The sequence below is a fragment of the Oncorhynchus tshawytscha genome, unplaced genomic scaffold (genome assembly GCF_018296145.1).
Source record: "Oncorhynchus tshawytscha isolate Ot180627B unplaced genomic scaffold, Otsh_v2.0 Un_contig_2459_pilon_pilon, whole genome shotgun sequence".
NCBI lineage: Eukaryota > Metazoa > Chordata > Actinopteri > Salmoniformes > Salmonidae > Oncorhynchus > Oncorhynchus tshawytscha.
Window position 1 is genome coordinate 47,501 of NW_024609232.1, and position 27,348 is coordinate 74,848.

Here is a 27,348-nt window from a genome sequence, read left to right on the forward strand (position 1 = left end):
GAGGAGAGAGAGAGAGAGAGAGAGGGGGCAGAGAGAGAGAGAGGGGGCAGAGAGAGGAGAGAGGGGCCAGAGAGAGGAGAGAGGGGCCAGAGAGAGAGGGAGGAGGGGCCAGAGAGAGAGAGAGGGGGGCAGAGATAGGGAGAGGGGGCAGAGAGAGAGGGAGAGGGGGCAGAGAGAGGGGAGAGGGGGCAAGAGAGAGAGAGAGAGAGGGGCTAGAGCAAGAGGAGGGAGGGAGGGGCCAGAGAGAGAGGAGGGGAGGGGGTAAAGGAGGAGGGAGGGGCCAAAGCGAGAGGAGGGAGAGGCTAGAGCGAGAGGAGGGATGGGCCAGAGAGAGAGGAGGGAGGGGGTAAAGAGAGGAGGGAAGGGCCAGAGCGAGAGGAGGGAGGGTTAACTACTCATGGTGTGATTGTGATAACGCACAGAAACTCAAGTCCTTTTGTTCACACAACCTAGAATACCTCACAATCAAATGCCGACCGTATTATCTCCCAAGATAATTCTCTCCGGTTATAGTCACAGCCGTGTATATTCCAACTCAAGCCGATACCACGACGGCCCACAAGGAGCTACACTGGACATTATGCAAACTGGAAACCACATATCCTGAGGCCGCAGTTATTGTAGCTGCGGATTTTACCAAATCAAATTTGAGGAAAAAAGCTACCAAAGTTCTATCAACACATTGACTTTAGTACTTCCTCTGGTAAAACACTGCTCCTCTCCCTTTCGAAATGCCTACAAGGCCCTCCCCCCGCCCTCCTTTTGGCAAATCAGATCACAACTCCATTTTGCTCCTCCCTTCCTATATGCAGAAACTTAAACAGGAAATACCCGTGCTAAGATCTATTCAACGCTGGTCTGACCAATCGGAATCCGTGCTTCAACATTGTTTTGATCATGCGGCCTGGGACATGTTCTGGGTAGCCTCTGAGAATAACATTGAGGTGACTGAGTTCATCAGGAATTGTATAGGGGATGTTGTTCCCACTGTGACTATTAAAAACTACCCAGAAACCGTGAATAGATGGCAGCATTCGCGCAAAACTGAAAGCACGAGCCACCGCACTTAACCATGGCAAGATGACTGGTGATATGGCTGAAATAGTGTAGTTATTCCCTCCGTAAGGCAATCAAACAGGCAATACGTCAGTGCAGAGACAAAATGGAGTCACAATTCAACGTCTCAGACACAAGACGTATGTGTTGTCTACAGACAATCACGGACTGCAAAGGGAAAACCAGCCGCGGACCCTGGCGTCTTACTCCCGGACAAGCTGAACACCTTCTTCGCCCGCTTTGGGGATAACACAGTGCCACTGACGCGACTCACTCCCAAGGACTGTGGGCTCTCCTTCTCTGTGGCCGACGTGAGTAAGACATTTAAGGATCTTAACCCTCGCAAGGTCAGACGACATCCCTAGCCGCGTCCTCAGAGCAGACCAGCTGGCTGGACTGTTTCTGGACATATTCAATCTCTCCCAGTCTCCTGTTCCCACTTGCATCAAGATGTCCACCATTGTTCCTGTATCCAAGAAAGCTAAGGTAACTAAACATTTAGATATTACTGCACTGTTGGAGCTAGGAACACAAGCATTTAGTCAGATATTACTGCACTGTTGGAGCTAGGAACACAAGCATTTAGTTAGATATTCCTGCACTGTTGGAGCTAGGAACACAAGCATTTAGTTAGATACTACTGCACTGTTGGAGCTAGGAACACAAGCATTTAGTTAGATATTACTGCACTGTTGGAGCTAGGAACACAAGCATTTAGTTAGATATTCCTGCACTGTTGGAGCTAGGAACACAAGCATTTAGTTAGATATTACTGCACTGTTGGAGCTAGGAACACAAGCATTTAGTTAGATATTACTGCACTGTTGGAGCTAGGAACACAAGCATTTAGTTAGATACTACTGCACTGTTGGAGCTAGGAACACAAGCATTTAGTTAGATACTACTGCACTGTTGGAGCTAGGAACACAAGCATTTAGTTAGGGGCCTCGGAGTGTGGTGCCAGGAAAACAACCTCTCACTCAACGATACTACTGCACTGCATTTGGAGCACTGGAGCTAGGAACACAAGCATTTAGTTAGATACTACTGCACTGTTGGAGCTAGGAACACAAGCATTTAGTTAGATACTACTGCACTGTTGGAGCTAGGAACACAAGCATTTAGTTAGATACTACTGCACTGTTGGAGCTAGGAACACAAGCATTTAGTTAGATACTACTGCACTGTTGGAGCTAGAAACAACAAGCATTTAGTAGGAACACAAGCATACTACTGCACTGTTGGAGCTAGGAACACAAGCATTTAGTTAGATATTACTGCACTGTTGGAGCTAGAAACACAAGCATTTAGTTAGATACTACTACTGTTGGAGCTAGAAACACAAGCATTTAGTTAGATACTACTGCACTGTTGGAGCTAGGAACACAAGCATTTAGTTAGATGCACTACTGCACTGTTGGAGCTAGAAACACAAGCATTTAGTTAGATACTACTGCACTGTTGGAGCTAGGAACACAAGCATTTAGTTAGATACTACTGCACTGTTGGAGCTAGGAACACAAGCATTTAGTTAGATACTACTGCACTGTTGGAGCTAGGAACACAAGCATTTAGTTAGATATTACTGCACTGTTGGAGCTAGGAACACAAGCATTTAGTTAGATATTACTGCACTGTTGGAGCTAGGAACACAAGCATTTAGTTAGATACTACTGCACTGTTGGAGCTAGAAACACAAGCATTTAGTTAGATATTACTGCACTGTTGGAGCTAGGAACACAAGCATTTAGTTAGATACTACTGCACTGTTGGAGCTAGGAACACAAGCATTTAGTTAGATATTACTGCACTGTTGGAGCTAGAAACACAAGCATTTAGTTAGATATTACTGCACTGTTGGAGCTAGGAACACAAGCATTTAGTTAGATACTACTGCACTGTTGGAGCTAGAAACACAAGCATTTAGTTAGATATTACTGCACTGTTGGAGCTAGGAACACAAGCATTTAGTTAGATATTACTGCACTGTTGGAGCTAGAAACACAAGCATTTAGTTAGATATTACTGCACTGTTGGAGCTAGAAACACAAGCATTTAGTTAGATATTACTGCACTGTTGGAGCTGGGAACACAAGCATTTAGTTAGATACTACTGCACTGTTGGAGCTAGAAACACAAGCATTTAGTTAGATATTACTGCACTGTTGGAGCTAGGAACACAAGCATTTAGTTAGATACTACTGCACTGTTGGAGCTAGGAACACAAGCATTTAGTTAGATACTACTGCACTGTTGGAGCTAGAAACACAAGCATTTAGTTAGATACTACTGCACTGTTGGAGCTAGGAACACAAGCATTTAGTTAGATATTACTGCACTGTTGGAGCTAGAAACACAAGCATTTAGTTAGATATACTGCACTGTTGGAGCTAGAAACACAAGCATTTAGTTAGATATTACTGTTGGAGCTAGACACACAAGCATTTAGTTAGATATACTGCACTGTTGGAGCTAGAAACACAAGCATTTAGTTAGATATTACTGCACTGTTGGAGCTAGGAACACAAGCATTTAGTTAGATATTACTACTGTTACTGAACACAACATTTAGTTAGATACTACTGCACTGTTGGAGCTAGAAACACAAGCATTTAGTTACTGCACTGTTGGAGCTAGGAACACAACATTTAGTTAGATACTACTGCACTGTTGGAGCTAGATACTACTGCAAACACAAGCATTTAGTTAGATACTACTGCACTGTTGGAGCTAGGAACACAAGCATTTAGTTAGATACTACTGCACTGTTGGAGCTAGGAACACAAGCATTTAGTTAGATATTACTGCACTGTTGGAGCTAGGAACACAAGCATTTAGTTAGATATTACTGCACTGTTGGAGCTAGGAACACAAGCATTTAGTTAGATATTACTGCACTGTTGGAGCTAGGAACACAAGCATTTAGTTAGATACTACTGCACTGTTGGAGCTAGAAACACAAGCATTTAGTTAGATATTACTGCACTGTTGGAGCTAGGAACACAAGCATTTAGTTAGATATTACTGCACTGTTGGAGCTAGAAACACAAGCATTTAGTTAGATACTACTGCACTGTTGGAGCTAGGAACACAAGCATTTAGTTAGATACTACTGCACTGTTGGAGCTAGAAACACAAGCATTTAGTTAGATATTACTGCACTGTTGGAGCTGGGAACACAAGCATTTAGTTAGATACTACTGCACTGTTGGAGCTAGAAACACAAGCATTTAGTTAGATACTACTGCACTGTTGGAGCTAGAAACACAAGCATTTAGTTAGATACTACTGCACTGTTGGAGCTAGGAACACAAGCATTTAGTTAGATATTACTGCACTGTTGGAGCTAGGAACACAAGCATTTAGTTAGATACTACTGCACTGTTGGAGCTAGGAACACAAGCATTTAGTTAGATACTACTGCACTGTTGGAGCTAGAAACACAAGCATTTAGTTAGATATTACTGCTGGAGGAACACAAGCATTTAGTTAGATATTACTGCACTGTTGGAGCTAGGAACACAAGCATTTAGTTAGATACTACTGCACTGTTGGAGCTAGGAACACAAGCATTTAGTTAGATATTACTGCACTGTTGGAGCTAGGAACACAAGCATTTAGTTAGATACTACTGCACTGTTGGAGCTAGGAACACAAGCATTTAGTTAGATACTACTGCACTGTTGGAGCTAGGAACACAAGCATTTAGTTAGATATTACTGCACTGTTGGAGCTAGGAACACAAGCATTTAGTTAGATACTACTGCACTGTTGGAGCTAGGAACACAAGCATTTAGTTAGGCTGCTGTAGTATAGGGAAAGGTAGTGGACTATATAGGGAATAGGGCTGTAGTATAAAGTAGTGAATAGGGCTGTAGTATAAAGTAGTGTACTATATAGGGAATAGGGCTGTAGTATAAAGTAGTGGACTATATAGGGAATAGGGCTGTAGTATAAAGTAGTGGACTATATAGAAACCATCAGGCCCTTGAAGTATTCTGGTCATTACAGTTGGAGGTCATTACAGTGGGAGGTCATTACAGTTGGAGTTCATTACAGTGGGAGGTCATTACAGTTGGAGGTCATTACAGTGGGAGGTCATTACAGTGGGAGGTCATTACAGTTGGAGGTCATTACAGTTGGAGGTCATTACAGTTGGAGGTCATTACAGTTGGAGGTCATTACAGTGGGAGGTCATTACAGTGGGAGGTCATTACAGTTGGAGGTCATTACAGTGGGAGGTCATTACAGTGGGAGGTCATTACAGTGGGAGGTCATTACAGTTGGAGGTCATTACAGTGGGAGGTCATTACAGTTGGAGGTCATTACAGTGGGAGGTCAGGTCATTACAGTTGGAGGTCATTACAGTTGGAGGTCATTACAGTTGGAGGTCATTACAGTTGGAGGTCATTACAGTTGGAGGTCATTACAGTGGGAGGTCATTACAGTGGGAGGTCATTACAGTGGGAGGTCATTACAGTGGGAGGTCATTACAGTTGGAGGTCATTACAGTGGGAGGTCATTACAGTGGGAGGTCATTACAGTGGGAGGTCATTACAGTGGGAGGTCATTACAGTTGGAGGTCATTACAGTTGGAGGTCATTACAGTTGGAGGTCATTACAGTTGGAGGTCATTACAGTTGGAGGACATTACAGTTGGAGGTCATTACAGTTGGAGGTCATTACAGTTGGAGGTCATTACAGTGGGAGGTCATTACAGTTGGAGGTCATTACAGTTGGAGGTCATTACAGTGGGAGGTCATTACAGTTGGAGGTCATTACAGTTGGAGGTCATTACAGTTGGAGGTCATTACAGTGGGAGGTCATTACAGTGGGAGGTCATTACAGTGGGAGGTCATTACAGTTGGAGGTCATTACAGTTGGAGGTCATTACAGTTGGAGGTCATTACAGTTGGAGGTCATTACAGTTGGAGGTCATTACAGTTGGAGGTCATTACAGTTGGAGGTCATTACAGTTGGAGGTCATTACAGTTGGAGGTCATTACAGTTGGAGGTCATTACAGTGGGAGGTCATTACAGTTGGAGGTCATTACAGTTGGGAGGTCATTACAGTGGGAGGTCATTACAGGAGGTCATTACAGGAGGTCATTACAGTGGGAGGTCATTACAGTGGGAGGTCATTACAGTGGGAGGTCATTACAGTGGGAGGTCATTACAGTTGGAGGTCATTACAGTGGGAGGTCATTACAGTTGGAGGTCATTACAGTGGGAGGTCATTACAGTGGGAGGTCATTACAGTTGGAGGTCATTACAGTGGGAGGTCATTACAGTGGGAGGTCATTACAGTGGGAGGTCATTACAGTTGGAGGTCATTACAGTGGGAGGTCATTACAGTGGGAGGTCATTACAGTGGGAGGTCATTACAGTGGGAGGTCATTACAGTGGGAGGTCATTACAGTTGGAGGTCATTACAGTGGGAGGTCATTACAGTTGGAGGTCATTACAGTTGGAGGTCATTACAGTGGGAGGTCATTACAGTTGGAGGTCATTACAGTTGGAGGTCATTACAGTTGGAGGTCATTACAGTTGGAGGTCATTACAGTTGGAGGTCATTACAGTTGGAGGTCATTACAGTGGGAGGTCATTACAGTTGGAGGTCATTACAGTTGGAGGTCATTACAGTTGGAGGTCATGGAGGTCATTACAGTGGAGGTCATTACAGTTGGAGGTCATTACAGTTGGAGGTCATTACAGTTGGAGGTCATTACAGTGGAGGTCATTACAGTTGGAGGTCATTACAGTTGGAGGTCATTACAGTTGGAGGTCATTACAGTGGGAGGTCATTACAGTTGGGAGGTCATTACAGTTGGAGGTCATTACAGTGGGAGGTCATTACAGTGGGTCATTACAGTTGGGAGGTCATTACAGTTGGAGGTCATTACAGTGGGAGGTCATTACAGTGGGAGGTCATTACAGTTGGGAGGTCATTACAGTTGGAGGTCATTACAGTTGGAGGTCATTACAGTTGGAGGTCATTACAGTTGGAGGTCATTACAGTTGGAGGTCAGTTGGAGGTCATTACAGTTGGAGGTCATTACAGTTGGAGGTCATTACAGTTGGAGGTCATTACAGTTGGAGGTCATTACAGTTGGAGGTCATTACAGTTGGAGGTCATTACAGTTGGAGGTCATTACAGTGGGAGGTCATTACAGTTGGAGGTCATTACAGTTGGAGGTCATTACAGTGGGAGGTCATTACAGTTGGAGGTCATTACAGTTGGAGGTCATTACAGTGGAGTGCAGCAGAATGAGCAGACCTTGTTGTGTCCCAAATGGCGCTCTCTGGCCTTATTAGTGCACTACTTTGACCAGGGCCCATAAGGTTCTGCTCAAAACTAGCGCTCTGTAAAAGGGGGAAAGAGTGCCATTTGGAATGCACATTCTATGTCTCAGACAGACATGCTCTCAGGGTGGGAATGTGGTCCCACGGTAGCCTGGTTAAACCCACACAGACTGCTGGGTTCACCATCCAGCCTGCTGAAACCAGGAACCTAGGTAGTCCCAACAGAACTAATGAGATCACCTCGTCCAGACATGACAGGCCACTCGAGTTTGTCATCTGTAACAACTATAGGCGATGGGCCAATTTAATGTTAGCAATGTAGCATTTCTCAATGTGTCCATTCATCCGTAATGCTTCGTCATCATCATCATCCTCATCAACAGGGTCTGTACAAAACAGGCTCTGTTATACACTGGAGTATATGACACGCCCCCCTCTGACCTAGCAGTGATGTCATCCATAATTCTACTGCTGTAGTGGAGAGGGAAGAGGAGGAGAGTAGAGGAGGAGTGAAGAGGAGGAGAGGAGAGAAGGAGAGAAGAGAAGAGGAGGAGAGGAGGAGAGAAGAGGAGAGGAGAAGGAGAGGAGAGGAGGAGGAGGAGAGGAGAGGAGAGGAGAGAGAGAGAGAGGAGAGAAGAGAGAGAGGAGAGGAGAGGAGGAGAGAAGAGGAGAGGAGAGGAGAGAAGAGGAGAGGAGAAGGAGAGGAGAGGAGGAGAGAAGAGGAGAAAACAGAGGAGGGGAGAAAACTAAATGTTGACACATTCACACAGACTTCAACATTAATGCTTGTCATTGCCCTTCAACCTTGGGGCTGTGGGACAAACGCAGCTTTCTCAAACAGAGTCCCATATGCTGTCCAGCCCTGGTGAAATCCAGGCCAAGAGTTTTATAAAGGCCTTATTCACATGACTACAGAGTTGAGGGCAGAGAGGAGACTGGCACAATGACTCTCTTTCATTTATATTTCTGCTCATTTACTTTACTAATGATGAAGAGGAGGGAGGTGTAGGTTGGCTCTTGTTTCTGTGAGTTGACTTTACTAATGATGAAGAGGAGGGAGGTGTAGGTTGGCTCCTGTTTCTGTGAGTTGACTTTACTAATGATGAAGAGGAGGGTATAGGTTGGCTCCTGTTTCTGTGAGTTGACTTTACTAATGATGAAGAGGAGGGTATAGGTTGGCTCCTGTTTCTGTGAGTTGACTTTACTAATGATGAAGAGGAGGGAGGTGTAGGTTGGCTCTTGTTTCTGTGAGTTGACTTTACTAATGATGAAGAGGAGGGAGGTGTAGGTTGGCTCCTGTTTCTGTGAGTTGACTTTACTAATGATGAAGAGGAGGGAGGTGTAGGTTGGCTCTTGTTTCTGTGAGTTGACTTTACTAATGATGAAGAGGAGGAGGTATAGGTTGGCTCTTGTTTCTGTGAGTTGACTTTACTAATGATGAAGAGGAGGGAGGTGTAGGTTGGCTCCTGTTTCTGTGAGTTGACTTTACTAATGATGAAGAGGAGGGAGGTATAGGTTGGCTCTGTTTCTGTGAGTTGACTTTACTAATGATGAAGAGGGGGAGGTATAGGTTGGCTCCTGTTTCTGTGAGTTGACTTTACTAATGATGAAGAGGAGGGAGGTGTAGGTTGGCTCCTGTTTCTGTGAGTTGACTTTACTAATGATGAAGAGGAGGGAGGTGTAGGTTGGCTCCTGTTTCTGTGAGTTGACTTTACTAATGATGAAGAGGAGGGAGGTATAGGTTGGCCTGTTTCTGTGAGTTGACTTTACTAATGATGAAGAGGAGGGAGGTGTAGGTTGGCTCTTGTTTCTGTGTAGGATACAAACCCCCAGCATCATCTTCTCTCTCTGAGTGGTCTGTCTGTGTCAATGTGTGGGAATCAACTGTCTGTAACATCTTGACTATAGATGGTTTTGACTAGAAGGTATACAGTTTATGTCAGAATTTACTTTTCATAGCAGGTTAAGAGAACGTAAGCAGAAGGTTATGATAATTAGGTTTTTAGAAAAGGGGTTAGGGTTAGGTAAAATGCACACAAAAAAATCCACTTTTTACTTCAATTTGACATAAGCTGTCTGTATCCCATTTAGACAAAACCGCTATAGGAGGGTCTGGGGCAGGGGTCGAGAGGCGGGGCCCGCCCTGTCTGACTCCCTGTATTGATCCTGAATGGCTGAATTATGTAACACTGGCACATCTGCAGACAAACGCATTTTATTTAGGCCCATTCTCTAGATAACGGTAGCCCATTCCGGAGATAACGGTAGCCCATTCCGGAGATAACGGTAGCCCGTTTCTAGATAACGGTATCCCGTACCGGGGTTAACGGTAGTCCTTTCTTTGACTTAACGCTACTCTCTCTAGATGTGTTCCGTTGCCGTCGGTCTCCGCTACTTCTTCTTGTCTCTGTGTTTCTCTGTCGACAGACCAGAAGAATGTAAACAATGTCCAGGGTGACTTCTGGATTGTGAAACATGTTAAAGTTGAACCAATACAAAGTGTATCCTGCTGCTTCACTCCTGTCCTTGACGAAGCGTCATTCACTACGTCTAAAATCGCATCAACATATCGTGCATGTTTTACTGAAAAGATGTCTTTTCTTCGTGCCTACGAAATTAGTTGCCCCACAAAAACAAGTCAATGCCTACTTCTGAATACATGTTTTCATCATCCGCAGCTGTCTGTTATTGGTGTAAGGCTGGATTACTTATTGATTATCTAGTTTGGGTTAAAAACAATACACACATGTGAAAAATACAAACTGTCTATAAAGGAATTAAAACTCTAAACATCGTTTTACAGTTACCATTAAGTTTGGGGTCCGTTTTCCGCCGGGATCGATCCTTTCCCCGCAGCCGAGAGAAGGTCCGTTTCAGCAGGGGTTCAGCCATGGCTGAAACCCCGTAATGTGTGTTTTTCCCTGCTCGGTGCAAGCGGACTGGGGAAGCGGGTTAATTCGCTCTAAACTCCGGGAGTCCTCATCCTCGTCCTCGGTCCATCTGTAAAAGGACTGTTGTGTGAGCCCATCTCTGTCTGTGGATCTTGGTCAATGCTCTCCGAGCTTGGCTCTACGTCCAGTTCTCTCCTCTTGCCAAATTTCACAGGAAACGAATTCCTGGGATTCTTTCCCAAACTTTTTTTTTTTTTTTTTAACCACCTCTAGTGCGAGAGAGTTGAGCGGCAGAGGAATAAGCAAGTGCTCATGGGAGATGTAGTTTCAGCGAAGTCATGGTTAAAACTACAGTAGGTTTCATGCAATGTAACAATGCAACACTCCCTCTACATCTCATAGACAATGACCGATGGCCTTTTCCACTGTAATTAAACACGGAGCAAATTAATTACTATGTAATAAGCTTGTAATGTCTGTGATATGTGGTTATTTTATCTACCTTAGTTGAATGCCCTGCACTGTAAAAAAAAAGCCCTGGATAAAAGTGTCTGCTGAATGACCTAAAGGTTAATAACGCAGTTGGTCTTTCCAACCCTGATGTGAGACGATGGGTCGTGTGAGGACTCTATCACTGAGAACTGCTGCCCTCTGCTGGCCATCCTGGAAATCATTCTACATGTTTAACCGTGACCAATGAATGAATGAGGCAACAGACCGAGACTATATACAACTCATACCATGAACTCAACACACTGCAGCTGACGCTGAACTGAGGAAGTTGAGCTAGGAAATGACCTAGTCTTTACTTCTGTTGTTATTATTGTTGTCAGTACATCGCTCAGACAGGAATGAATATATCTCTGAGAAGCAGAAGGGCGGAGGGGTTGTGTTTCCTGATTAACGAGACATGGTGTAATTCTAGGAACATACAGGAACTAATTTTGTTCACCAGACTGCCTGTAATACCGCTATTCAAACGTCCGGAATGCTTACAAGACCCTCCCCCGCCCTCCTTTCGGCAAATCAGACCACGACTCCATTTTGCTCCTCCCGTCCTATAGGCAGAAACTCAAACAGGAAGTGCCCGTACTGACATGTCTATATCTGCAGTGCTATACTGTAAGATCAATAGTCGCCAAATAGTTCAATCCTAAAACTATTCTGTTAAGAATTAGAGAGAAAAGTGGGTAGCTACCCTTCTCCTCTACAGTGGGTAGCTACCCGTCTCATCTACAGTGGGTAGCTACCCTTCTCATCTACAGTGGGTAGCTACCCTTCTCATCTACAGTGGGTAGCTACCCATCTCATCTACAGTGGGTAGCTACCCTTCTCATCTACAGTGGGTAGCTACCCTTCTCATCTACAGTGGGTAGCTACCCTTCTCATCTACAGTGGGTAGCTACCCTTCTCATCTACAGTGGGTAGCTACCCTTCTCCTCTACAGTGGGTAGCTACCCGTACAGTGGGTAGCTACCCTTCTCCTCTACAGTGGGTAGCTACCCTTCTTCTCACCCTTCTCATCTACAGTGGGTAGCTACCCTTCTCATCTACAGTGGGTAGCTACCCTTCTCATCTACAGTGGGTAGCTACTCTTCTCATCTACAGTGGGTAGCTACCCTTCTCATCTACAGTGGGTAGCTACCCTTCTCATCTACAGTGGGTAGCTACCCTTCTCCTCTACAGTGGGTAGCTACTCTTCTCATCTACAGTGGGTAGCTACCCTTCTCATCTACAGTGGGTAGCTACCCTTCTACAACTATTTACAACTATTTATGTCCTGTAGACCTCATTAACCTGACCTCATACAACTATTTATGGCCTGTAGGCCTCATTGACCTGAGCTCATACAACTATTTATGGCCTGTAGGCCTCATTGACCTGAGCTCATACAACTATTTATGTCCTGTAGACCTCATTGACCTGAGCTCATACAACTATTTATGTCCTGTAGGCCTCATTGACCTGAGCTCATACAACTATTTATGTCCTGTAGGCCTCATTGACCTGAGCTCATACAACTATTTATGTCCTGTAGGCCTCATTGACCTGAGCTCATACAACTATTTATGTCCTGTAGACCTCATTGACCTGAGCTCATACAACTATTAATGTCCTGTAGGCCTCATTAACCTGAGCTCATACAACTATTTATGTCCTGTAGGCCTCATTGACCTGAGCTCATACAACTATTTATGTAATGTAGGCCTCATTGACCTGACCTCATACAACTATTTATGGCCTGTAGGCCTCATTAACCTGAGCTCATACAACTATTTATGTCCTGTAGACCTCATTGACCTGAGCTCATACAACTATTAATGTCCTATAGGCCTCATTGACCTGAGCTCATACAACTATTTATGGCCTGTAGACCTCATTAACCTGAGCTCATGCACTATTTATGTCCTGTAGGCCTCATTAACCTGAGCTCATACAACTATTTATGGCCTGTAGGCCTCATTGACCTGAGCTCATACAACTATTTATGGCCTGTAGGCCTCATTGACCTGAGCTCATACAACTATTAATGTCCTGTAGGCCTCATTGACCTGAGCTCATACAACTATTTATGGCCTGTAGGCCTCATTGACCTGAGCTCATACAACTATTTATGTCCTGTAGGCCTCATTGACCTGAGCTCATACAACTATTTATGACCTGTAGGCCTCATTAACCTGAGCTCATACAACTATTTATGTCCTGTAGACCTCATTAACCTGAGCTCATACAACTATTTATGTCCTGTAGACCTCATTGACCTGAGCTCATACAACTATTTATGGCCTGTAGGCCTCATTGACCTGAGCTCATACAACTATTTATGTCCTGTAGGCCTCATTGACCTGAGCTCATACAACTATTTATGTCCTGTAGACCTCATTAACCTGAGCTCATACAACTATTTATGTCCTGTAGACCTCATTGACCTGAGCTCATACAACTATTTATGGCCTGTAGGCCTCATTGACCTGAGCTCATACAACTATTTATGTCCTGTAGGCCTCATTGACCTGAGCTCAAACAACTATTAATGTCCTGTAGGCCTCATTGACCTGAGCTCATACAACTATTTATGGCCTGTAGGCCTCATTGACCTGAGCTCATACAACTATTTATGGCCTGTAGGCCTCATTAACCTGAGCTCATACAACTATTTATGTCCTGTAGACCTCATTAACCTGACCTCATACAACTATTTATGGCCTGTAGGCCACATTGACCTGAGCTCATACAACTATTTATGGCCTGTAGGCCTCATTGACCTGAGCTCATACAACTATTTATGTCCTGTAGACCTCATTGACCTGAGCTCATACAACTATTTATGTCCTGTAGGCCTCATTAACCTGAGCTCATACAACTATTTATGGCCTGTAGGCCTCATTAACCTGAGCTCATACAACTATTTATGTCCTGTAGACCTCATTGACCTGAGCTCATACAACTATTAATGTCCTGTAGGCCTCATTGACCTGAGCTCATACAACTATTTATGTCCTGTAGACCTCATTGACCTGAGCTCATACAACTATTTATGTCCTGTAGGCCTCATTAACCTGAGCTCATACAACTATTTATGTCCTGTAGGCCTCATTGACCTGAGCTCATACAACTATTTATGTCCTGTAGGCCTCATTGACCTGAGCTCATACAACTATTTATGTCCTGTAGGCCTCATTGACCTGAGCTCACACAACTATTTATGGCCTGTAGGCCTCATTGACCTGAGCTCATACAACTATTTATGGCCTGTAGGCCTCATTGACCTGAGCTCATACAACTATTTATGTCCCGTAGGCCTCATTAACCTGAGCTCATACAACTATTTATGTCCTGTAGACCTCATTAACCTGACCTCATACAACTATTAATGTCCTGTAGGCCTCATTAACCTGACCTCATACAACTAGTTATGTCCTGTAGGCCTCATTGACCTGAGCTCATACAACTATTAATGTCCTGTAGGCCTCATTAACCTGAGCTCATACAACTATTTATGTCCTGTAGGCTTCATTAACCTGAGCTCATACAACTATTTATGTCCTGTAGGCCTCATTGACCTGACCTCATACAACTATTTATGTCCTGTAGGCCTCATTGACCTGAGCTCATACAACTATTTATGGCCTGTAGGGCCTCATTGACATTGACCTGAGCTCATACAACTATTTATGGCCTGTAGGCCTCATTGACCTGAGCTCATACAACTATTTATGTCCTGTAGGCCTCATTGACCTGAGCTCATACAACTATTTATGGTCCTGTAGGCCTCATTGACCTGAGCTCATACAACTATTTATGTCCTGTAGGCCTCATTGACCTGAGCTCATACAACTATTTATGGTCTGTAGACCTCATTGACCTGAGCTCATACAACTATTTATGGCCTGTAGGCCTCATTAACCTGAGCTCATACAACTATTTATGTCCTGTAGGCCTCATTAACCTGAGCTCATACAACTATTTATGGCCTGTAGGCCTCATTGACCTGAGCTCATACAACTATTTATGTCCTGTAGGCCTCATTGACCTGAGCTCATACAACTATTTATGGCCTGTAGGCCTCATTGACCTGAGCTCATACAACTATTCATGTCCTGTAGGCCTCATTGACCTGAGCTCATACAACTATTTATGGCCTGTAGGCCTCATTGACCTGAGCTCATACAACTATTTATGTCCTGTAGGCCTCATTAACCTGAGCTCATACAACTATTCATGTCCTGTAGACCTCATTGACCTGAGCTCATACAACTATTTTTGTCCTGTAGACCTCATTGACCTGACCTCATACAACTATTTATGTCCTGTAGGCCTCATTAACCTGAGCTCATACAACTATTTATGGCCTGTAGACCTCATTGACCTGAGCTCATACAACTATTTATGTCCTGTAGGCCTCATTAACCTGAGCTCATACAACTATTTATGTCCTGTAGGCCTCATTAACCTGAGCCTACAACTATTTATGTCCTTAGGCCTCATTGACCTGAGCTCATACAACTATTTATGTCCTGTAGGCCTCATTGACCTGAGCTCAAACAACTATTTATGGCCTGTAGGCCTCATTAACCTGAGCTCATACAACTATTTATGGCCTGTAGGCCTCATTGATCTGAGCTCATACAACTATTTATGGCCTGTAGGCCTCATTAACCTGAACTCATACAACTATTTATGTCCTGTAGGCCTCATTAACCTGAGCTCATACAACTATTTATGGCCTGTAGGCCTCATTGACCTGAGCTCATACAACTATTTATGACCTGTAGGCCTCATTAACCTGAGCTCATACAACTATTTATGGCCTGTAGGCCTCATTGACCTGAGCTCATACAACTATTTATGGCCTGTAGGCCTCATTAACCTGACCTCATACAACTATTTATGTCCTGTAGGCCTCATTGACCTGAGCTCATACAACTATTTATACCTGTGAGGCCTCATTGACCTGAGCTCATACAACTATTTATGTCCTGTAGGCCTCATTGACCTGAGCTCATACAACTATTAATGTCCTGTAGGCCTCATTGACCTGAGCTCATACAACTATTTATGTCCTGTAGGCCTCATGTACAACCTGTAGGCCTCATTGACCTGAGCTCATACAACTATTTATGTCCTGTAGGCCTCATTAACCTGAGCTCATACAACTATTTATGGCCTGTAGGCCTCATTAACCTGAGCTCATTACAACTATTTATGGCCTGTAGGCCTCATTAACCTGAGCTCATACAACTATTTATGTCCTGTAGGCCTCATTAACCTGAGCTCATACAACTATTTATGGCCTGTAGGCCTCATTGACCTGAGCTCATACAACTATTTATGTCCTGTAGGCCTCATTGACCTGAGCTCATACAACTATTTATGTCCTGTAGGCCTCATTAACCTGAGCTCATACAACTATTTATGTCCTGTAGGCCTCATTGACCTGAGCTCATACAACTATTTATGTCCTGTAGGCCTCATTGACCTGAGCTCATACAACTATTTATGTCCTGTAGGCCTCATTAACCTGAGCTCATACAACTATTTATGTCCTGTAGGCCTCAGCTTGACCTGAGACCTCATACAACTATTTATGTCCTGTAGGCCTCATTGACCTGAGCTCATACAACTATTTATGGCCTGTAGGCCTCATTGACCTGAGCTCATACAACTATTTATGGCCTGTAGGCCTCATTACAACTATTTATGTCCTGTAGGCCTCATTAACCTGAGCTCATACAACTATTTATGTCCTGTAGGCCTCATTAACCTGAGCTCATACAACTATTTATGTCCTGTAGACCTCATTGACCTGAGCTCATACAACTATTTATGGCCTGTAGGCCTCATTGACCTGAGCTCATACAACTATTTATGTCCTGTAGGCCTCATTGACCTGAGCTCATACAACTATTTATGGCCTGTAGGCCTCATTGACCTGACCTCATACAACTATTTATGTCCTGTAGGCCTCATTGACCTGAGCTCATCATACAACTATTTATGACCTGTAGGCCTCATTGACCTGAGCTCAAACAACTATTTATGGCCTGTAGGCCTCAATAACCTGAGCTCATACAACTATTTATGGCCTGTAGGCCTCATTGATCTGAGCTCATACAACTATTTATGGCCTGTAGGCCTCATTAACCTGAGCTCAAACAACTATTTATGGCCTGTAGGCCTCATTAACCTGAGCTCATACAACTATTTATGGCCTGTAGGCCTCATTGATCTGAGCTCATACAACTATTTATGGCCTGTAGGCCTCATTAACCTGAACTCATACAACTATTTATGTCCTGTAGGCCTCATTAACCTGAGCTCATACAACTATTTATGGCCTGTAGGCCTCATTGACCTGAGCTCATACAACTATTTATGACCTGTAGGCCTCATTAACCTGAGCTCATACAACTATTTATGGCCTGTAGGCCTCATTGACCTGAGCTCATACAACTATTTATGGCCTGTAGGCCTCATTGACCTGAGCTCAAACAACTATTTATGGCCTGTAGGCCTCATTAACCTGAGCTCAAACAACTATTTATGGCCTGTAGGCCTCATTAACCTGAGCTCAAACAACTATTTATGGCCTGTAGGCCTCATTAACCTGAGCTCAAACAACTATTTATGGCCTGTAGGCCTCATTAACCTGAGCTCATACAACTATTTATGTCCTGTAGACCTCATTAACCTGAGCTCAAACAACTCGTTTTTGAGTTTTAAAAAAGCATAATGTATGGATTATTTAGCTTAGAACAAATACTCAGATAAAACATATTGTGCTATTTATTACAGACTACTTTGTGTCATAGTTTAACAAGGACATTTATTTTGAAACCATTTCAAATTATTTTTTAAATAGTGGCACAAAATAACATCTGTTGTGTTCACCGGTCCAAACTGACCGGTATGATTTGATTAGTAAAGAAAGGACATAGGCCCAAAACTACACATGAAGACTTTACCATATTACATTATTTTTACAAATGTCTTTGTAAACGCGTCTCCTCTCCAAGTTGGTCATGTTTAGCACTATAGTCTCGATTGACTCTGTCAGGAACAGTTTGAAGCAGGATTTATGTCACGGTTGTGTGGAGAGACGGACCAAGGCGCACCGTGATTAAAGTTCCACATATTTATTTACGCAAAACTTCCAAATGGTTTCCTGATTCCGTGGAACTGGGCTCGCTATCTGAGACTGTTGGAGCTCTCTCCGGTGGGAATATGAACAGATATTTTTTACCTTTATTTAACTAGGCAAGTCAGTTAAGAACAAATTCTTATTGTCAATGACGGCCTAGGAAGCACTGTGCTGACTGTGTGGCCAGGTGGAGCACTACCTACAGAATACGGTGTCATTTGGAGAAACCTCACCACTGTGCTGACTGTGTGGCCAGGTGGAGCACTACCTACAGAATACTGCGTCATTTGGAGAAACCTTACCACTGTGCTGACTGTGGTGCCAAGTAATGCACTACCTACAGAATACGGTGTCATTTGGAGAAACCTTACCACTGTGCTGACTGTGGTGCCAAGTAATGCACTACCTACAGAATACCGTGTCATTTGGAGAAACCTTACCACTGCTGACAGTGTGGCCAGGTGGAGCACTACCTACAGAATACGGTGTCATTTTGAGAAACCTTACCACTGTGCTGACAGTGTGGCCAGGTGGAGCACTACCTACAGAATACGGTGTCATTTGGAGAAACCTTACCACTGTGCTGACAGTGTGGCCAGGTGGAGCACTACCTACAGAATACGGTGTCATTTGGAGAAACCTTACCACTGTGCTGACAGTGTGGCCAGGTGGAGCACTACCTACAGAATACGGTGTCATTTGGAGAAACCTTTCCACTGTGCTGACAGTGTGGCCAGGTGGAACACTACATACAGAATACGGTGTCATTTGGGATGGACACACTAGGCAGGTTTCCGTTGACCCAGGTTTATAAAATAATGTCAACAGTGTGGAATGGAAACTGCAGATATAGGAGACATTTTCTAAAGATCTATAAAAACATTGTATCTGTTCGACAGGGAGTTGATTTTTCTTCTGACTAATTTTCTTAATTGAGAAAAATGATGACGGAAACCATTGCCTAATTATCTTGAAGGTCACTGCGTAGCTATAAAGCTCCACTCCAAAATGAATTAGGCTATAGCACATACGAATATATTGATAAAAGTCCCCTTGTCCTAGAGAGATGTAGACTGTTATCAAAACGTCACGCCAGGGTAAGCCCTCCACAAAACACAGCCCTGATTTTAAGTGTTTCTAATATCCCCTATGGGGAAAAATGAATCGTCGGGAAATATTGGAGACATTTCCCTGTTTGACCGCTATGGTTTTATGGGTATTATGACTCATACTTTAGTACTCTATCAGGTGTGTTAGTGCTGCAAACATAAACAATGTGCCCCCCTTTGGGTCCCCAAGAGGACCAGGATTGGGAAACAATGTGCCTCCTTGGGGTTCCCAAGAGGACCAGGATTGGGAAACAATGTGCCCCCCTTTGGGTCCCCAAGAGGACCAGGATTGGGAAACAATGTGCCTCCTTGGGGTCCCCAAGAGGACCAGGATTGGGAAACAATGTGCCCCCCTTTGGGTCCCCAAGAGGACCAGGATTGGGAAACGATGTGCCTCCTTGGGGTCCCCAAGAGGACCAGGATTGGGAAACAATGTGCCCCCCTTTGGGTCCCCAAGAGGACCAGGATTGGGAAACAACGTGCCTCCTTGGGGTTCCCAAGAGGACCAGGATTGGGAAACAATGTGCCCCCCTTTGGGTCCCCAAGAGGACCAGGATTGGGAAACGATGTGCCTCCTTGGGGTCCCCAAGAGGACCAGGATTGGGAAACGATGTGCCCCCCTTTGGGTCCCCAAGAGGACCAGGATTGGGAAACAATGTCCCCCCCTTTGGGGGAGGACCAGGATTGGGAAACAATGTCCCCCCCTTTGGGGGAGGACCAGGATTGGGAAGCAATGTGCCCCACTTTGGGGGAGGACCAGGATTGGGAAACAATGTCCCCCCTTTGGGTCCCCAAGAGGACCAGGATTGGGAAACAATGTACCCCCCTTTGGGTCCCCAAGAGGACCAGGATTGGGAACAATGTGCCTCCTTGGGGTCCCCAAGAAGACCAGGATTGGGAAACAATGTCCCCCCCTTTGGGGGAGGACCAGGATTGGGAAACAATGTGCCTCACTTTGGGTTCTCAAGAGGACCAGGATTGGGAAACAATGTGCCCCACTTTGGGGGAGGACCAGGATTGGGAAACAATGTGCCCCACTTTGGGTTCTCAAGAGGACCAGGATTGGGAAACGATGTGCCCCCCTTTGGGTCCCCAAGAGGACCAGGATTGGGAAACAATGTGCCTCCTTGGGGTCCCCAAGAGGACCAGGATTGGGAAACAATGTGCCCCACTTTGGGTTCTCAAGAGGACCAGGATTGGGAAACGATGTGCCCCCCTTTGGGTCCCCAAGAGGACCAGGATTGGAAAACAATGTGCCTCCTTGGGGTCCCCAAGAGGACCAGGATTGGAAAACAATGTGCCTCCTTGGGGTCCCCAAGAGGACCAGGATTGGGAAACAATGTGCCTCCTTGGGTTCCCAAGAGGACCAGGATTGGGAAACAATGTGCCCCACTTTGGGGGAGGACCAGGATTGGGAAACAATGTGCCCCACTTTGGGTTCTCAAGAGGACCAGGATTGGGAAACGATGTGCCCCCCTTTGGGTCCCCAAGTGGACCAGGATTGGGAAACAATGTGCCTCCTTGGGGTCCCCAAGAGGACCAGGATTGGGAAACAATGTGCCCCCCTTTGGGGGAGGACCAGGATTGGGAAACAATGTGCCTCCTTGGGTTCCCAAGAGGACCAGGATTGGGAAACAATGTGCCCCCCTTTGGGGGAGGACTAGGATTGGGAAACAATGTGCCCCACTTTGGGGGAGGACCAGGATTGGGAAACTATGCTCTAGGCACTAACGCCAGAGATGGAAGAGAAAGCGACACATTTCATATGCTCCTTTTTTCTGGTTCATATAGAGTCAATGGGCGAAATCAATTATGCTGAGCTGCTGGGCACCGGTCTATGTATGGCCCGTGACGTGAACGGCCAAAAGCCGGCTCCTCTCCCTCAACGTAATCAAGACAAAAGGAGATGATCGTGGACTACAGGAAAAGGAGGGCCGATCACGCCCCCATATCTCATCGACGGGGCTGTAGTGAAGCAGGTTGAGAGCCTCATGTTCCATGGTGTCCACATCACCAACTAACTAACATGGTCCAAGCACACCAAGACAGTCGTGAAGAGGGCACGACAAAACCTATTCCCCCTCAGGAGACTGAAAAGATTTGGCATGGGTCCTCAGATCATCAAAAAATTCTACAGCTGCACCATCCTGACAGGTTGCATCACAACTGCTTGGCCTACGACCGCAAGGCACTACAGAGGGTAGTGCGAACGGCCCAGTTCATCACTGGGGCCAAGCTTCCTGCCATCCAGAACCTCTATACCAGGCAGTGTCAGAGGGAGGCCCTAGAGATTGTCAAAGACTCCAGCCACCCTAGTCATAGACTGTTCTCTCTGCTACTGCACGCCAAGTCTAGGTCCAAGAGGCTTCTTAACAGCTTCTACCCCCAAGCCAGAAGACTCCTGAACAGCTAATCAAACAGCTACCCGGACAATTTGTATTTATTTATTTTACCTTTATTTAACTAGGCAAGTCAGTTAAGAACAAATTCTTATTTTCAATGACGGCCTAGGAACAGTGGGTTAACTGCCTGTTCGGGGGCAGAACGACAGATTTGTATCTTGTCAGCTCGGGGGTTTGAACTTGCAACCTTCTACTAGTCCAACTCTCTAACCACTAGGCTACCCTTAGATTTGATTTAGATTTGATCAGTCTGACTCACGCGTATTTCGGCTTGTTGTCAGTTTGACCACAAGATGGCGACACAATAACAGAGAACAAATAGCGAGGACGTAGGCTCCCTGGGTCTGACGGGTTGCCTCCCGCATTTAAAATTCCAATGTTCGCTGAAAACGAACGTGACTAAAAATGGATCCGTACATGTCCTCGTGAACTTCCCTGAAAACACCGGTGGAAGTGACGTCATACTGGCGTTGAGTCAGAGCAAATGTTTCTTCACACAGAGATTCCACATGAGTTCTTAGAAAGGTTGTTGTGCCATTCGTTGACTGCTAAAAAAAAAACATTAAATCATTTAGTGCATTGAAAAATAATATAAATAATATGGATTATTATGCTGTGTCAAATAATGTATTATATATAGTATATTCTACTGAAATACACCGAAATGTAATGAATTAATAGCCTAAAAAATAAGGTAGCCTAGGCCCTAAGGTGAGGTAGCCTAGGCCCTAAGGTGAGGTAGCCTAGGCTCTAAGGTGAGGTAGCCTAGGCTCTAAGGTGAGGTAGCCTAGGCCCTAAGGTGAGGTAGCCTAGGCCCCAAGGTGAGGTAGCCTAGGCCCTAAGGTGAGGTAGCCTAGCCTAGGCCCCAAGGTGAGGTAGCCTAGGCCCCAAGGTGAGGTAGCCTAGCCTAGGCCCCAAGGTGAGGTAGCCTAGGCTCTAAGGTGAGGTAGCCTAGGCCCTAAGGTGAGGTAGCCTAGGCCCTAAGGTGAGGTAGCCTAGGCCCTAAGGTGAGGTAGCCTAGGCCCTAAGGTGAGGTAGCCTAGCCTAGGCCCCAAGGTGAGGTAGCCTAGGCTCTAAGGTGAGGTAGCCTAGGCCCTAAGGTGAGGTAGCCTAGGCCCTAAGGTGAGGTAGCCTAGGCCCTAAGGTGAGGTAGCCTAGGCTCTAAGGTGAGGTAGCCTAGGCCCTAAGGTGAGGTAGCCTAGCCTAGGCCCTAAGGTGAGGTAGCCTAGGCCCTAAGGTGAGGTAGCCTAGCCCAGGCCCCAAGGCCTAGGCCCTAAGGTGAGGTAGCCTAGGCCCCAAGGTGAGGTAGCCTAGGCTCTAAGGTGAGGTAGCCTAGGCCCTAAGGTGAGTAGCCTAGCCTAGGCCCCCTAAGGTGAGGTAGCCTAGGCTCTAAGGTGAGGTAGCCTAGGCCCTAAGGTGAGGTAGCCTAGGCTCTAAGGTGAGGTAGCCTAGGCCCTAAGGTGAGGTAGCCTAGCCTAGGCCCCAAGGTGAGGTAGCCTAGCCTAGGCCCCAAGGTGAGGTAGCCTAGGCTCTAAGGTGAGGTAGCCTAGGCCCTAAGGTGAGGTAGCCTAGCCTAGGCCCCAAGGTGAGGTAGCCTAGGCTCTAAGGTGAGGTAGCCTAGGCCCTAAGGTGAGGTAGCCTAGGCCCTAAGGTGAGGTAGCCTAGGCCCTAAGGTGAGGTAGTCTAGGCCCTAAGGTGAGGTAGCCTAGGCCCTAAGGTGAAGGATTTCATTAAACAACCTTAATATCATTGATCAGTTGCCTTGATGATCTTACAAAAAAACATGTCAACTTCTAACTCTTTGCAGCACTTTGCTCCACCTGTCGAATGACTTCAGACAACAAAGAGGTGTGACAGGCATGTCGGGAACACAGACAGAATACAAGCTTAGGATGGGTGGGTAATACCCAGGCGAGGCAGAGAGGACCGTATGGAAGGGAGTTCAGCCCCACCTGGCTCCTCCAGGAGCTGATCTACAAGTGATGGAGAGATTACAGAAAGACAAGGGGGGGATTCACTACACAGCAGAGCTGATAGCTGCACTGTTGGCATTACAGTGAGTGGAGGAAGACAAGCCAAACAGATGGAGTTGTATTCACTGAGGTCTCAAAACATTAGGAACACCTTCCTAATATTGAGTCGCACCCTATTTTTCCACTCAGAACAGCCTCATTTTATCGGGGAATGAACTACAAGGTGTCAAGGTCCACAGGGATGCTGGTCCATGTTGACTCCAATGCTTCCCACAGTTGTGTCAAGTTTGGCTGGATGTCCTGAACCATTGTTGAGACACACAGGAAACTGTTGAGCGTGACAAAACGCACAAACCGGTGCGCCCGGTTCTTACGACCACACCCCCATTCAAAGGGCACTTCAATCTTTTGTCTTGCTCATTCCCCCTCTGAATGGCACACGTACACAATCCATGTCTCAGTTACCTCAGGGCTTAAAAAGATCCTTCTTGAATTGAAGTGGATTTAACAGGTGACAATCAATAAAGGGATCATAGCTTTCACCTGGATTCACCTGGATTCACCTGGTCAGTCTGTCCTGGAAATAGTTCCTAATGTTTTTGTCCGCTCAGTGTACATTACAGTGGGAAGAGGAAGCCAAGCCGAACAGAGTAGTTATATGTTCTGACTCATATGCCATGTTGAGGAGTCTGCAAACATTTAACTCACGTAGCAGACAAGATCTGTTCTATGAGATACTCCTAACCTACGGTGGGGTTAGACAGATGGGTTTACAGGCTAGATTTACTGGGGTCACAGCTCATGTGGGGGTGGAGGGACACGGCCTGTTATACGAAATACTCCTAACCCATGGTCGGGTACGACAGGGGAGGTAGACATTGAGGTTTCAGCCATTTGGAGGTGGGGAGGTGGACATTGAGGTTTCAGCCCTTGGAGGTGGGGAGGTGGACATTGAGGTTTCAGCCCTTGGAGGTGGGGAGGTGGACATTGAGGTTTCAGCCCTTGGAGGTGGGGATGGACATTGAGGTTTCAGCCCCATTGAGGTTTCAGCCCTTGGAGGTGGGGAGGTGGACATTGAGGTTTCAGCCCTTGGAGGTGGGGAGGTAGACATTGAGGTTTCAGCCCTTGGAGGTAGGGAGATGGACATTGAGGTTTCAGCCCTTAGAGGTGGGGAGGTGGACATTGAGGTTTCAGCCCTTAGAGGTGGGGAGGTGGACATTGAGGTTTCAGCCCTTAGAGGTGGGGAGGTGGACATTGAGGTTTCAGCCCTTAGATGTGGGGAGGTGGACATTGAGGTTTCAGCCCTTGGAGTTGGACATTGAGGTTTCAGAGAGAGAGAAAGATAATTGCTATCCCAGCTAACAATTCTAGGGCGAAAGAATGTTTTTGTGATGTCACCCGTAATGTCCCCCTAATGTTTGAGTGTTTTCCATTAGTCAGGGGAACATTCTATCTATGTTTTGGTGTAACAGTTAGGAGAACATGATGGCAGAAAGAGACAGGAAAGAGGAGGCTGTTTTCACTGGACTCAGAGTAGGACACATCCGGTTGAACAACTTATTACACCTAACAGGAAGGTGTGGTTACCGCCAGGAATTTGAAACTTTAGAGAGAGAGAGAGAGAGAGAGAGAGAGAGAGAGAGAGAGAGAGAGAGAGAGAGAGAGAGAGAGAGAGAGAGAGAGAGAGAGAGAGAGAGAGACAGAGAGAGAGAGAGAGAGAGAGAGAGAGAGAGAGAGAGAGAGAGAGAGAGAGAGAGAGAGAGAGAGAGAGAGAGAGAAAGAGAGAGAGAGAAAGAGAGAGAGAGAGAGAGATGAGACAATTCTAGGGAGGAAAAAGGTTTTTGTAATGAAAACTATACTTTACTACCTACTGTAGTAAACTGTAGAGTACTATACTACACACTGTAGATTACTATACTACACACTGTAGATTACTATACTACACCTTAGAATACTACACTATACACTGTAGAATACTAAACTACACACTGTAGAATACTACACTACACACTGTAGAATACTATACTACACACTGTAGATTACTATACTACACCTTAGAATACTACACTATACACTGTAGAATACTAAACTACACACTGTAGAATACTACACTACACACTGTAGAATACTATACTACACACTGTAGAATACTATACTACACACTGTAGAATACTATACTACACACTGTAGAATACTATACTACACCTTAGAATACTATACTACACACTGTAGAATACTATACTACACCTTAGAATACTACACACTGTAGAATACTATACTACACACTGTAGAATACTATACTACACACTGTAGAATACTACACTACACACTGTAGAATACTATACTACACACTGTAGAATACTATACTACACACTGTAGAATACTATACTACACCTTAGAATACTATACTACACACTGTAGAATACTATACTACACCTTAGAATACTATACTACACACTTAGAATACTATACTACACCTTAGAATACTATACTACACACTTAGAATACTATACTACACCTTAGAATACTATACTACACACTGTAGAATACTATACTACACCTTAGAATACTATACTACACACTGTAGAATACTATACTACACCTTAGAATACTATACTACACACTGTAGAATACTATACTACACACTGTAGAATACTATACTACACACTGTAGAATACTATACTACACACTGTAGAATACTACACTACACACTGTAGAATACTATACTACACACTGTAGAATACTATACTACACCTTAGAATACTATACTACACACTGTAGAATACTACACTACACACTGTAGAATACTAAACTACACACTGTAGAATACTACACTACACACTGTAGAATACTACACTACACACTGTAGAATACTACACTACACACTGTAGAATACTACACTACACACTGTAGAATACTAAACTACACACTGTAGAATACTATACTACACACTGTAGAATACTATACTACACACTGTAGAATACTAAACTACACACTGTAGAATACTACACTACACACTGTAGAATACTACACTACACACTGTAGAATACTATACTACACACTGTAGAATACTACACTACACACTGTAGAATACTATACTACACACTGTAGAATACTATACTACACACTGTAGAATACTATACTACACACTGTAGAATACTATACTACACACTGTAGAATACTATACTACACACTGTAGAATACTACACTACACACTGTAGAATACTAAACTACACACTGTAGAATACTATACTACACACTGTAGAATACTATATACACACTGTAGAATACTACACTACACACTGTAGAATACTACTACACACTGTAGAATACTACACTACACACTGTAGAATACTATACTACACACTGTAGAATACTAAACTACACATTAGAATACTATACTACACACTGTAGAATACTATACTACACACTGTAGAATACTAAACTACACACTGTAGAATACTACACTACACACTGTAGAATACTACACTACACACTGTAGAATACTAAACTACACACTGTAGAATACTATACTACACACTGTAGAATACTATACTACACACTGTAGAATACTAAACTACACACTGTAGAATACTACACTACACACTGTAGAATACTAAACTACACACTGTATAATACTACACTACACACTGTAGAATACTACACTACACACTGTAGAATACTATACTACACACTGTAGAATACTACACTACACACTGTAGAATACTACACTACACACTGTAGAATACTATACTACACACTGTAGAATACTATACTACACACTGTAGAATACTACACTACACACTGTAGAATACTATACTACACACTGTAGAATACTACACTACACACTGTAGAATACTAAACTACACACTGTAGAATACTATACTACACACTGTAGAATACTATACTACACACTGTAGAATACTACACTACACACTGTAGAATACTAAACTACACACTGTAGAATACTAC

General features: G+C 44.6%; 1 protein-coding gene across 1 annotated transcript in view; it reads right to left on the reverse strand.

Annotated features, from left to right (window-relative positions):
* LOC112242309 (rho GTPase-activating protein SYDE1) overlaps window positions 1-10,489 on the reverse strand; it is a 36,260-nt gene extending 25,771 nt beyond the window's left edge. The window contains 1 exon segment of the mRNA XM_042314575.1: window positions 10,167-10,489. Coding sequence (XP_042170509.1) covers window positions 10,167-10,251 — 85 coding nt within the window. The 5' untranslated portion in view covers window positions 10,252-10,489.
* Window positions 10,490-27,348: the final 16,859 nt, after the last annotated feature.